Here is a 13568-nt window from a genome sequence, read left to right as displayed (position 1 = left end):
GTGGATGTCATCCTTGTTGAGCCACTTTTTGAGCCAAGTTACAACTTTATATCCAAGTACGAGATTAAATCTGATGTAATTTGTTGTCTTTATTGTGTGGCATTATTTTTTTGCTATCCATGATCAAGAAATCCGAATTTTTCCGCATGTTACTTAACAAACCACTTTGATTATGAGGCGACTATCGGCAACTCGTTATCTACCACATCTTCTTGTACGATAGCCTGGTTTGAGCAACCTGTGGAGTATATACAATACATTCATTGATGTTACTTTTCATAACCACTCTTTTCAATTTTTTACAGTGGATTGCAACCAGAAGATCATAATTTATAACGTATCATTTCATAGTCTGGTTGGCCGATGGGAAGTGGCTTTGGTGATGAAAGAAGTTTGCATGACAATCTCAATCAGTTGGAATCTGACATGCATCAATGTCTGACGATTCAATTCGAGAGATAAAAGTGAGTCATTCTGAATTCATCAATGATTTTGGATTCGATTATTTGCCATCAATGCTGAGCTGCGGTGGGGTGTTTTTGAAATGATACAATCATTCTCAATAAACTCAACTCAACCACGATTAACGACCTTATTTTGTGGTTACCATACGTTCTCGTTTAGGAAGGTTTTTACCACCTTTTTCAGGTTTTTAGAAATGTCCTTCGAGGACGGATATATGCCCTCCCTTTGGGCAATCGGTCCTCATTTACAGCTTTTACAGCTAGGTTAATGGACAGATTCAACGGAAATCTGCATAAATGACGTGAAATTGGCAATACGAACGTTCGTGGGGCCAATTCGGGATTTAAATGATAGTGGTTACTTTTTTTAGTGATACCACAAAATTCAAATAAAAAGTGGGTAAATCAGGAGTCGAGTAAAAATGATGAACTCTTTTTTTGTAGTGAACTCAACATAATTTCCGGTGAATATTGCAAAATCGGCTGCTTTCAGTTTTGTTCAACTAACTTGAAATGATTTGGTAGAAGTGTCCTCTTTCCCGATTTCGAAATATAGTAATCCTACCTTATTTACATCTGTAGCAACAAGTCTGAACACATTGGTGACTGTAAAGTTCAAATTTTAATCGTTTCCAACCTGACGCATCCTTTCCTTATCATCACAGGCAAGGATTTTCTTGCAATAAGAGTCAAGCAAGCTGCAACTTTCAAGCAATTTACAAATTGTCATGTAAGGTGAGTTTTATCTGGCTGCGTTTTTTCAAGTCACAATTAGGACAGACATCAACATTCAATTCGCACCTATGGAAGAATTTAGGAGTTGATTAGTAAAGTTAACATAATGATATCAGTTTTCAATTTGCCCCAACGCTGAACTATTATCCCAGTTTGTAGGAACTGATTTAACGTGAATGGCTGCTAATAGAACAATTGAAGTATGGATAATAGCTTCCCTCCCCTATGCCGCATGTTCTTGAAATCCCATCTAAAACCATTCCTTCAAGCACGCCTCTGTATTCGTTAGTGATCATCAAGATTGATGTCTTTATTGGATGGTTATTGGTTAATTACACCGTTGATGTGACATTGTGCACAGGGTAGAGTCTAATGAACGAACAAATTTTTCTAAATGCTGGTACCGGTAATCTAATTTGTAAAATGCTTCTATGCTCTAATTTTATTTCTAATCTACTTTCTGGTTGGTCTGTAAATGCTACAGGAGAACTGTATAGTGCGAAACGAGCCAAGCTTGCTCTACAGACATTGGCCATCCTCGTGCAGCATGCTATACTCAAGACATGCTACTAAGAATGAACCATGATTTGATAAGTTGATTCAACATCCAAGTTTGCGCGAATTCTGTAATTCTAATCTAATTGGGACAAAGCTGTAGCTACAATAATAATTTTAATCAAATTTGGAAATAACTGTGTAGCTATAATATAATTTTACTCTAATTTGCAAAAACTTTGTAGCTGTAACTGTAATCTAATTTGGAAACGCTGAAAATTTTCCAGTTGTCCAAATCTAGTTCAAGTCTATTTTTCTGGCTGTCTAATTGTGAGATCTTCTTTCAGGCTTTCACCAGCCAAAAGACAAGATCTCGGCACCAGGAATCATGATGACATCAGGTGAGTTGCTATGAAATATTGTGACATATCCACAATTGGCAACAGTGTAAAAGATATACATAGCAAACATTCATATTGTAAATTTCAGAATGAAATCCCATAGATATTCACAGCACTTGGACAACTAGACAATTTTCAGCTTTTCTAAATTAGATTAGAATTAGAATTAGAGCTCCACAGTTTTTTTCAAATTAGATTAGAATTAGAATTAGAGCTACACAGTTTTTTTCAAATTAGATTAGAATTAGAGCTACACAGCTTTTTTCAAATTAGATTAGAATTAGAATTAGAGCTACACAGCTTTTTTCAAATTAGATTAGAATTATAATTAGAGCTACTAAGCTTTTTTCAAATTAGATTAGAATTAGAATTAGAGCTACTAAGCTTTTTTCAAATTAGATTAGAATTAGAGCTACTAAGCTTTTTTCAAATTAGATTATAATTAGAATTAGAGCTACTAAGCTTTTTTCAAATTAGATTAGAATTAGAATTAGAGCTACACAGTTTTTACAAATTAGATTATAATTAGAATTACAGCTACACAGCTTTTTTCAAATTATAATTAGAATTACAGCTACATAGCTTTTTTCAAATTAGATTAGAATTATAATTAGAGCTACTTAGTTCGCAAACACTTGGAAATTGAATGAAATTGTATATGGGAAAGGAATACAGCCAAATTCAGTTCACATCAAATCACAGTGCGTGGTGAAAAAGGCCCTGAGGCGATAAGCGCCACATATTTTTGTTTAATAAAAACAACAACAGTGCATTCCCATAACCATGAGAATGGTTAACCTCTGTACACCACGCTTTGCTCGATTTTTTACTATACTTTATTAAAATATTACTTCTTTTATTTACTTCTTTTATGGTAACCGTGGGCATAGCCCATGTTAGTCAGAATGACCATGTACTAACATAAAGTTTTAAAAACTAGAATGTTGTTCCCAGACTACAAGCTACTCTAGCAGGCTATTATTCGTCATAATATCTTCTATGAACGTACGGTGTAAGTAAGGCGATGGCGACTTGGCACTGGATTTCCCTGCGCAAGAGGGATATTCTTGTTAACTCACTGCAATAGTGCAATATGCCTCGGACAAAGAGGCATTTTCAGGAAAACAATAATTGGATTAGAACTAGAATTAGAGCAGACGGACATTTCACAAATTAGATTAGAATTAGATTACTGGCATTTCGCTCTAATTTAGTGAAATTAGACAACTGGAATTATCTAGTTGGAATTATCTAGTTGTCCAATTCTGCTGGTGACATGAGCACACCAATATTTACACTCTCTACCTATGTCTACACCCAATATTTTCTTATTCCTAGCTGACAAAGAAATCATGCAATAAATATTGCACACCGAGACCAGTAAATTTGGATGGAGGTAAAGTTTCTTGGCTGTCTCGGAAAAGTTTCTAAGAATAAGAACAACAATCTGTGATTGCATGAGCCCGTATGCATGATCAGAAGTGGTCGAAAAAGCTACTCCAAGTAAAAGTAGCAATGCAAAGTTCACTCCAGCACGAGTAAAAGTATCGCTTTTCCAATAGGGTTACCATTACCATGTTTTGGAAATCTCAAATGAGGTCACTTTATCAAAATTTTCAGACTTACAAGGCAGGAGAAATATCCGGAAAAAATGGTAATTTATGTCTTGATTTGATGGTTGCTTGACTAAAAAAAGGTCATCACTTTGGTTCGACACTCGTTTTACACACTTTTTACTTAAAATTAGTGGTGTTGACTTGTAAAAAAGGTCTTCACTTTCGATCAAACCATGAATTTTCTATTTAGCGTACTTTTATGCTCGTTTTAACTTGAATCTATCCGTTATCTTGGCTGTAATAGCTGTAAAAGACGACGAATTACCAAAAAGGAGGACATTTAGGCGTCCTCGGAGGACATTTTCAAAAACCTGAGAAAAGGAGGATGTATGGTAACCCTATTTTCCAACCCAGAAGTAGCCTACTTCAAGGAGAAAAAGAATTTGCTGTTTTTGAAAACTACTGAATTATGTAAGTAGTTTTGATTTGATAATCAGTCATAAGTACACTCTGGAAACCTGGAATCTGACTGGATGGTGTTAAGATCTGTGTTTGCGTTGGTCGACCCTAGCTTCCGATGTCACAAATTATATTTATCAATCAGTTCACGGTTGCCTAGTAATGTTTCGTAGACCCCGGTTGAAAAGCAATGTGTTCAATCAGGATCCGGTTATGTTGAAAGCTGATTGGTTGGTTGCATTAGCATTTCCAATGGAATTCTGCAGGGTTACATGTTACATCCCTCTTCCGATTAAGATTGCTACGGATTCGATATATTATGTGAACCGAGGTGGACAAGTTTTGAGCATTCTTTAAAATGGCGTACCATTACGAAAAAGATTGAAAAAGATTGTAGTTCATTATTATGCCATAGTTGATATTAATTTCACAGCAATGTAGAGTGTTCAAGAAATTCAGATGATATTGTAACGCTGCTTTAAAAGCGAACTAATTGCTGGAAGATGCTTTCTTGAAATCCCGAGATTTAAAAAATACCTTAATATCCTGTGATTCCAATGCTAGTATCGACTGACTCATTAATATTTTTTTCAGATCGAGTGGGCCGTGAAGCAGCGCATACCCGGCAAGGTTTCATGCGGAGTAAGAATATGGTGGCTTGAAGCAGCCAAACGAAGAATTCCAGCCCCATCACTGCCCCAACTCCAGCCCCATCACTGGATCGCAGGTTCTCACAGAAGCATACACCGACAAAATTTCACATTTGTCGTGAATTCGTTACGAAAAGCGCCTCCTTCAATTTGGCGACATCTAGTGACCAGGCGAAGCGCTTTGCAGGCACCAAGTAACAATCCATGTCGGACCAGGGTTGTAATGACTCGACTCGAGTCCGACTCAAGTCACGATTTTCTGATTTATTCAAAATACGGAAATGACTCGACTCGACTCGAGTCAATCTGTGTATTGACTCGACTTGGACTTGAGTCATTGCGCATGACTCGAACCAAGTCATTGACTCGAGACTCAGACGGCCAAGACCTACATTTCATTGTAATTCCGAAGCCAACACACTATTGGGATTTCGTCTGTTGGTACTGGTACTTGAAAATGCGACCATAAACTGCTAAAAGTGAGGAAAATTGGTATATTATAAATGCGAACCATTCGATATCACCAAACAGAATTATAAAAAGTGGGTTTACCAAGACTTCAACTGGAAACTGAGCAGTCAACACAATGACTTGGACTCGGACTCAAGTCATAATTCCATGACTCGGACTCGGCACTCTGCTCGCTGACTTGGACTCGGACTTGACTCGGTGGTGAATTGAAATGACTCGACTTGACTCGAGTCAAAACTATAAATGTGAGATTGACTTGTGACTCGAAGCCTTGTGACTTGGTTACAACCCTGAGTCGGACTCCAAATCAAACAGTTCACCTAAAAAATCGGAGACTGTCCAGAATCCAGACCTACTTGGACAACTACATAATTTTAGTTGTACAATTTGACTAATTAGGTTGAAATGCAAGTAGTCGAATTCGTGAAATGTGTCCTTGCTTTAATACTAATTTAATTTCAATAATGTTTCTATGCTTTAATTTTTATTCTAATCTATCTTCCAGTTTTCCTGTAAATGCTCCAGTAGGTCTGTATAGCACGAAACGAGCTAAGGTTTGCCTTTATCGTGCTCACACTATGACTAGCTCTGAACTTGATTCAATGTCCAAGTTATCGTGGACTCGGCAATTCGAATATGATTTGAAAAAAAAAGTAACTATATTTGTAATTTTAATCTAGTTTGTAAAACACTGTTTAGGTATCATTCTTATTTTACCCTTCATTTGAAAAAAAAACAGTGTAGCTATTATTCTGATTTTACCCTTATTTGAAAAATCTGAAAAGTTCTAGTTGTTCAAGTCAAGGTCCAGATATCCCTTGAAGAATCGTAAAATTTCACTGTGTCGCTCGTAAATGATATTAGCGCCCCAATCTGAATTTACAACCTGCTATTCAGTTGAAACAATAACTCAGGTCAATGACGAGGGAATTGTGATGTAACACCCATTACATAGGTCACCTCTCTAAACCTGCCATATTGCCGCCGCTTAGATAGAGATTGAGGCTGAGTTGTGGATCATGGCATATTTGCGAAATGAAAATTGAGCCGCATCCATGAAAAGTTCAAGAACCACCATTGTGTTCACTCACACAATACCAGATTTACTTCCCAGGGCAACATCTATTTTCATCGACCCACCAGTAGCCTCACAAAGAAATCGATCGACTATGCCGGTCCTGTCATATGGAATGCTATACCCTCTTCAATACGGGACCTCCCATACCACTCCTTCAAAAAGGAATTATTTAGTCACCTCATCTCCCATTACCAATGATCCACTTGTCTCCCACCAAATTTGTAGTTTCTTTAGTATTTTATTTTTATGCTGAGCTGAATTGATTGATCCCAACCAATGCATCCAAATTTATAACACAAAATCTGTATTTGTTAATGCAGGGTGTGATCAGACTAGTTGACCCTACCCAGAGTCATATCGGTCACACCCTGTCCTATACCGTAAGTTCATTTATTGTTGTTGCATGTGCCAATGATGTTTTCTTTACGGTTGGACAAATCAATAAATATCTCTCTCTATCTATCTCTCTCTGGTAATCCTGACTATTCCCAAAGCCACAATACGGCTTCTTTTACTTGGGGGAAAATATGCAATTTAGGTTGCATATTCTAATACTTACTATGTAGCCTATAGATGATGTTGTACAGAAGTTTTGATTCTTTCGCTTTGATTACTACAGATAGTTTGACATCTTCACTTCGCATCAGTGTTTTGAATAATATTGGGTTGTTTTTTGTGGAACCTGCGGCTATAGCATAGCAGGTTTTTATAAATATATCAACACTAAATTTTAGACATGACTGTGTTCAGATTAAGCTTGAAATTCAATGTCTCTCCTCTCGCATTTATCCTATCTGTTTGCTTACAACTGCGACTTGTGTGTAGTTGATTTCACATCAATTCATAATTGTGACGTTGATAAGTATTATGATGCTTTGTTCAGGCATTACTTGAGCTACCTAATCATCTTTACTTTAATAACAGTGCTACTACATCATAATAATCGTAGAATCATTATATATTGTAGTTAATTGACAATCATGGTGCAGATTGTGTGTAAAAATGTGGAGAAACATTCAGTGAAGATGATGGAAGAATTACATCGAATGAAGCAAGAGAACGATCATTGTGATTTCATAATTCAAGTGGGAGATGATGTCTATTACACTCACAAAAATGTATTGTCTGCTGGTTGTGCTTATTTCAAAGCGATGTTAAGGCACGATACCAAAGAGAGTCGTGAAGGAAAAGTTGTTCTCAAAGAGGTCGATTCTGAGTGTGTGAAAAACTGCATCGATTTCATATATTCTGGCAAATTTGAGATTTCTGATGAAAAGATGAATGATCTTCTGCATGTCGCAGTCATGATGCAGTTGGAAGACGTGAAGCAGGCAGTATCTGACGTTTTGGAGGAATCAGTTGATGTAGAGAATTACTTTTCCATAAGAAATGTCGCTGATATGTATGGACTGGACGCCGTCTCTACGCGATGTAGAGCATTTTTTCATGAAAATATCATGGAAATTTCAAACCAACCTGAATTTGGAAATATTAAAAAAACTGACATCCTCAAATCTGTGATATTGGAAAAATCAAAGTTATGCGAGGAAGATAAACTGATGGTATTGTTCGATTGGGTTGAAAAAAATTGGAAAAATCAAGAACATTTGCACGAATGTCTAGAAGCAATCGAGTTGGATAAAGTCTCTCCGGCATATTTAAAACGTCTTTTGGAATCAAACCAAATTATCAGTAACGACTTTGGATTGTACAAGACGATCACTGGACAGTTTTTGCAGACTTCAGAAGCATCACAGAAAACCGACAAAGAATCTAGCAAAGATGAATTGATAATTCTTTTTGATCGTAAAGCAGATTGTATCCGATCCTTCAATCCAGTAACTGAGAGAGTAGAGAAGTTTCATGATGAGAAGTTAAGGCAGTTAAAACATTTCTCGGCGATTTCTCTAGACTCGTATATCTATGTTTTATGTGGGAATAAATCAGTTCATCGACTCAAATTTCAGAGCAAAAATTCAAAATGGGAAAGGATGAAAGATATGATTTGTGATCATGGATTCTGGCCTCGCTCAGTTTCTTTGTCAGGATCAATATGCGTCGTCGGAGGAAGTTCTGAAGCAACCAGAGATGTGGAAATATTTACTCACCCTGCGAATCAATGGTTTCAACTGAAACACAAGCCTTCGGCGATTCGTTTAACAAGTCTCGTATCATTGAATGATTCCATCTATTGTATTGGAGGTATAGGACAAAATGATCTCACAGTTTCATCATTCTGCAGATTCACTCCATCCTCATCAGAGTGGGTTGATCTCAAACAGATGATATATCGTGTTTGTGCGAGTGGTGTTGTTGCAGTTGATCAGAAGATATACGTGATCGGTGGATTAAAGATGTTTGTAATCGATGGGGTGAGGAGAGAAATCAAGATCGTCACTGTACAATGTTACGATGTTACTTCAGCTCAGTGGACTTCATTATCTTCTATGAATGCTTTTCATTTTCTAGTTTCTGCGTATCACATCGACAAGTGGATTTTTGCAGTATCAATTTTCGACTCTGATCATATTAAAAAGTATGATATATCGCAAGACGAATGGACCAAAGTGAAAACAAATGTAGATGAACGTTGTCGTATTTACAAATCCGTATTTGTGAAGAGATAGATTGCACTCATAACTCGGCTGAGCAGACTGGTACAAAAACTGAATCTTCAGTTCCAAAAAGACTGCAGTACTTGAAAGTCAAATCACTGAGTTGGTAATAGAATATGCCTTTCAAAAGAACGGGTTTGTGTGTTCGAAATGGACGTTTTTTGGAGCACCAGTAGTATTATTCACGCCAAACGACGACATTAGAACCACGGTACTCTCTTTTCAAAATCTGCCACTAGAGATACTATAAACCGTCAACCAGCTAGATTGGTAGTTTGTACAAATCTGCATCTGAATCCTGAAATTTCCGGATTCTGGAACCTACTGATTACTGTAGACCAGGGGTGTCAAACTTACGGTCGGCCAGATGATTTCATCCGGCCCGCGAAGCAATGCTGCGTTTGTTTAAAAATTCCTATATATTTAGCACATTTGTAACAAATGTTGAGATTTTTTTCAGGAAATACTTTCTTGTTGATAGGCCCCATTATAACCACCCGACTGCAGTGCTGTGCTTTCACTCTAGTTACAACTAGTAATAATAAGTCGGGGAAATTGACGTCTAATTTCAAGAAGGCACACCCAGGTCAGAGTTTTATACAAACATGGACCAAAAAGTAGTTATATTAAATTGAAAATGTATTGGTTGCACAAATATATAATTGACATATCTATGGACGCACTGCTGTGTCACTTACGACCCAATAGCTCCCCAGACATGAGACTAACCGGACTTGCCATGTAATAATAATAAACTGAATTCCAACGGCCGCGTTTCCAAATAAATGTAACTGCAACGCATATGCAGGGCTAACGCCAGATTACGACTGAATGGAAGAAAGCATAGAATATGCCATCTTATGTCGTCGTTGCTGCCAGTGTTTAAAGGTTCTGAACTGTAGGCCTATACAACAAGACAATCACCTTATTTTTGAAATACTGCCCGTGACGCAATTTTAGTTTGACAACCCTGCTTTAGGCTGTTCAGGTTTTGCACATCCTTTAATTCAGTATGAAATAACCCACTGGGCCACAGCACTTGATAAGGCTGCGCGATGCACGAAAATCTCATATTAGTGTTTGTTTGTTTGTTTAGCCACACACGATATTTGCTCAAGTTACTTACTCTTCAAAATGTGGTCTCACAACAATGTGGGCTTCCAAATTGAGCTTAGGTTCCTAGTTTACATGCCTGATTGCCTATCTTACTTTATGAGAATCGTGGATTAACAGTGATCACATAATGTAGGCCTAATAAGAGCCTACATTATGCTATTGCTATATTGCTATTTTATTGTTTTGACGAATTTGGAGGCGCTGATTCAAAATCTGTTGGCAGTTTTCAGCTATCCATGATCAAGATCTAAATTCGTGTGCATAATCAACCATGAACCATTTCAATTATATTTGTATGAGGCGACTATCGGCAACTCGTTAAATACCGCATCTGCTGATACGATTGCCAGGGTTGAGCAACCTGTGCTGTATATAAATTCATTCATTTTACTTTTCGTAACCATTATTCATTTTGTTACAGTGGATTGCAATCAGAAGATCATATATAACAATATAGCATATTATTTAATGGTCTGGTCGTTGGATGTGAAATGGCTTTGATGATAAAAGAAGTTTGCAAGGCGATCTCAACCTATCTCAATCAGTTGAAATCTGACATGCATCAGTGTGTGAAAATTCTACGGAGATAAAAGTGAGTAATTCTGAATTTATCCATATACAAAATCAATGATTTCCGATTCGATTATTTGCCATCAATGCTATAGTAGGGTATTTCGAAATGAATAAATTATTACCAATAAACTCGACGCACCCACTAGTAACGATCTTATTTCTATCTGTAACTACAATCTTGAACACATTTGGTGACTGTAAAGTTAAATTCGAATAGTTTCTAACCCGATGTATCGTTTCTTTATCATCACAGGCAAGGATTTGCTTTCGATCAGAGTCAAGCAAGTTGCAACTTTCAAGCACGTTTACCAATTGTCATTCAAGGTAAGTTATATCCGGCTGCGTATTCTCAAGTCACATTTAGGATCGAAATTCTATTCGCATAACAATCAGCTCATATCCGGAGGTTGTTAGTTTTCAATTTGCTCCTAGTCTGAAGTTATTATCCCGGTTTGCAGGAGCTGTTTGAACCACGCGTGACTGCTAATAGTATAATGGAAGTATGGCAAATAGCTCACTTGTGCTGCATGTTCTTGAAATCCCGTTGAAAAGTGTTCATTCGCGTATGCCTCTGTATTCATTAGTACCTATCGTGGTTGAACTCTATGAGATTGTTAATTACATCATTGGGCAGAGGTCAGGGTTTAAAGGAATAACCAAATCTTCCTAAATTGTATGAACGCGCATTGTGACTTCTCTGTAACATCACAAAGATGGTATGCATAAACCAAAGTGAGCCACTCCCATGTTGACACTGAGGCATTTTCCACACCAAATGAAGGCATTTTCTGACATTTTTGTGCTCGATACAGTTCGAGGTGGCTGGTGGAACAGCTGTTTAATTTTACTGTCCATGTCTATTTTTTGGCTGTGTAATTAATTATGAGATTTTTTTTCAGGCATTGTCACCGACCAAAAGACAAAAACTCAATTTTGAGATTTCCAGGAATCATGACGACTGCATGTGAGTTTCTGTGTGATTTTGTAACATATCCAGAATTGGTGACAATGTAGAAATATATAGCAAACATTCTGTCCGCTATGTAGACAATGTCAGTCTTAAATGAATCGAGTGAAATGCCATGGATTTTCATATCAACATGCTATCTTCCTTAATATCAACCCACCATATATTTACACCATACAGACTCGTATATTCAGCATTTACTCATTCCAAGATGACAAAGAAATCGTGCTATAAATCTGGCTCACTGATTGCCGGTAAACTCGGAGGGGGGTGAAGTCTTTTAAGTTGTCGCAAAATAGTCACAAGAAATAGCTATCTGCGATTGCATGCTTTAGGGTTGTCCAAAATAACCTTTTTTTGTATTCCTGGAATTCACCGATTAAAATGTTAGGTTGCGTAAAAATCGCTGCACACAAAATTTGGCTCAATTCCTACCAGTAGAAGCCGAGGCAAATTTCACTGTCAGCCCCATGAAGTTGTTAAGTTGTGAACAAAAACGATGAAAAAGAAATTTGATGCAATTCCAACCCGTTGAAACTCAGTTATTTAAGTTTTTCATCAATAATTCTGTGATTACCCACCATCAATGCTATTTTTGCAAATCTAAAATTTTCAACTGCAATAAATTCGCTTCTATGGGTTGGAAGTGACCAAAAATTGTTATGCATTGTTCTTTTAGGCAACTCAATTTGACAGTAGACAGTAGTGCCAAAGATCAAATAAATTATTTCTATAATAATATTGGACTTGTTCACCCTCTAGTCTAGTGGTTGTGCAATTTCACCGAACGAGCCAAAATTGGCTAATTTCGCCACATATTGATAACCGCTTACACTAGAAGCTGGTTTTGGGCTTAAAATTAGATGCAGAAGCCACAACCACCGAGTCAAGTCCAAGTCAACGAGCAGAGGGTCGAGTCCGAGTCACAGTATTATGACTGGAGTCCGAGTCATTGTGTTGACTGCCTAGTTTCCAGTGAAATTCTTGCTAACACACACTTTATATCACTCTGTTTGGTGATATCGAATGGCTAGCATTTATAATATACTAATTTTCCTCACTTTTAGTAGTTTCTGGTCGCATCTTCAAGTACCAGCACCAATAGACGTAATTCCAACAGTGTGGTTACTTTACTATTCTTCGAAATTACAATGGAATGTCTGTCTTGGCTGTCTGAGTCTCGATTCATATGACTTGGTTCGAGTCATGCGCAATTGACTCGAGTCAAGTCATACACAGATTTACTGAGTCGAGTCATTTCCGTAGTTCGAGAAAATGACTCGAGTCAAGTTTAGTCATCACAACACTGGGGGCAGCCAACCCATGACCCAGTAATTCTCGAAATTGGTAATGAATGTAAAAAAATGAATTACCAAGGTAATTTATTATGAATTTGCAAAGGAAACCAAAAGTTTTATTAGCATGAGCACAAAATTTGGGATGCTATTGATTACTAAGATATCAGTTATGACGCGTAGGCATATAAGCCACGCGTCTGTCACAATTTTCGTAGATCTTCGTATATGACCATTAAGTAGAATATATCGAGGCAAATTTATTTGACTTTAAATTTTTCTCAGCACTTCCCGCGATTTATTTTCACTAGATTTCTTGCTTTTAGTATGGGTGTCCCCAAATACGCCCGAATACGGAATTGAGCCTAACTATATATTCGCAATTATGCGAGAACGTGTCGTCCAACATGCGACTTCCTTGCCCTTGCCAAATGAGCCTAGCAGTTAACAGAGACTGCTCGCAATATATGCAAGGTACAGTATAATTGACCGAATTCATTCATTAACTTTGAAATTTTTCTCCCCTCGCGCAGCTAGGAGCTTTCAATAAATAAGAGTTATCGATTTTGATGCGTAGTAAGATAAGTCGTGATTTCACCGTTACCTAGTCCGGTTCACTCCTATCGGACGACTTAAAAGGTTATCAACATTCAAGTGGCCCGCGCAAAGGTTCGTATATCGCATTTGGCCCTC

At 37.3% G+C, this 13568-nt stretch overlaps 1 protein-coding gene across 15 annotated transcripts in view; it reads left to right on the top strand.

Moving 5' to 3' along the window:
- LOC145455441 (uncharacterized) overlaps window positions 1-13568 on the top strand; it is a 303427-nt gene that overhangs the window by 117225 nt on the left and 172634 nt on the right. For 4 of the 15 annotated variants that reach the window (XR_013920357.1, XM_080333913.1, XM_080333544.1 and 1 more), the window contains exon 2: window positions 10872-10937. The exons of 9 other annotated variants lie outside the window; for them this stretch is intronic. Coding sequence is in view for 3 of the 6 variants with exons in the window: in XM_080333913.1 (XP_080190039.1) it covers window positions 10872-10937 (66 nt within the window). In the remaining 3 variants the exon portion in view is untranslated. 2 more of the 15 variants (XR_013920380.1, XR_013920515.1) reach the window with 2 other exon arrangements.

This window comes from Botryllus schlosseri, chromosome 1, assembly GCF_051294905.1.
Source record: "Botryllus schlosseri isolate E-star chromosome 1, Bs_hap1, whole genome shotgun sequence".
Lineage (NCBI taxonomy): Eukaryota > Metazoa > Chordata > Ascidiacea > Stolidobranchia > Styelidae > Botryllus > Botryllus schlosseri.
The sequence above is the reverse complement of the archived record's forward strand: the minus strand, read 5'-3'. Positions and strand labels throughout refer to the sequence as shown.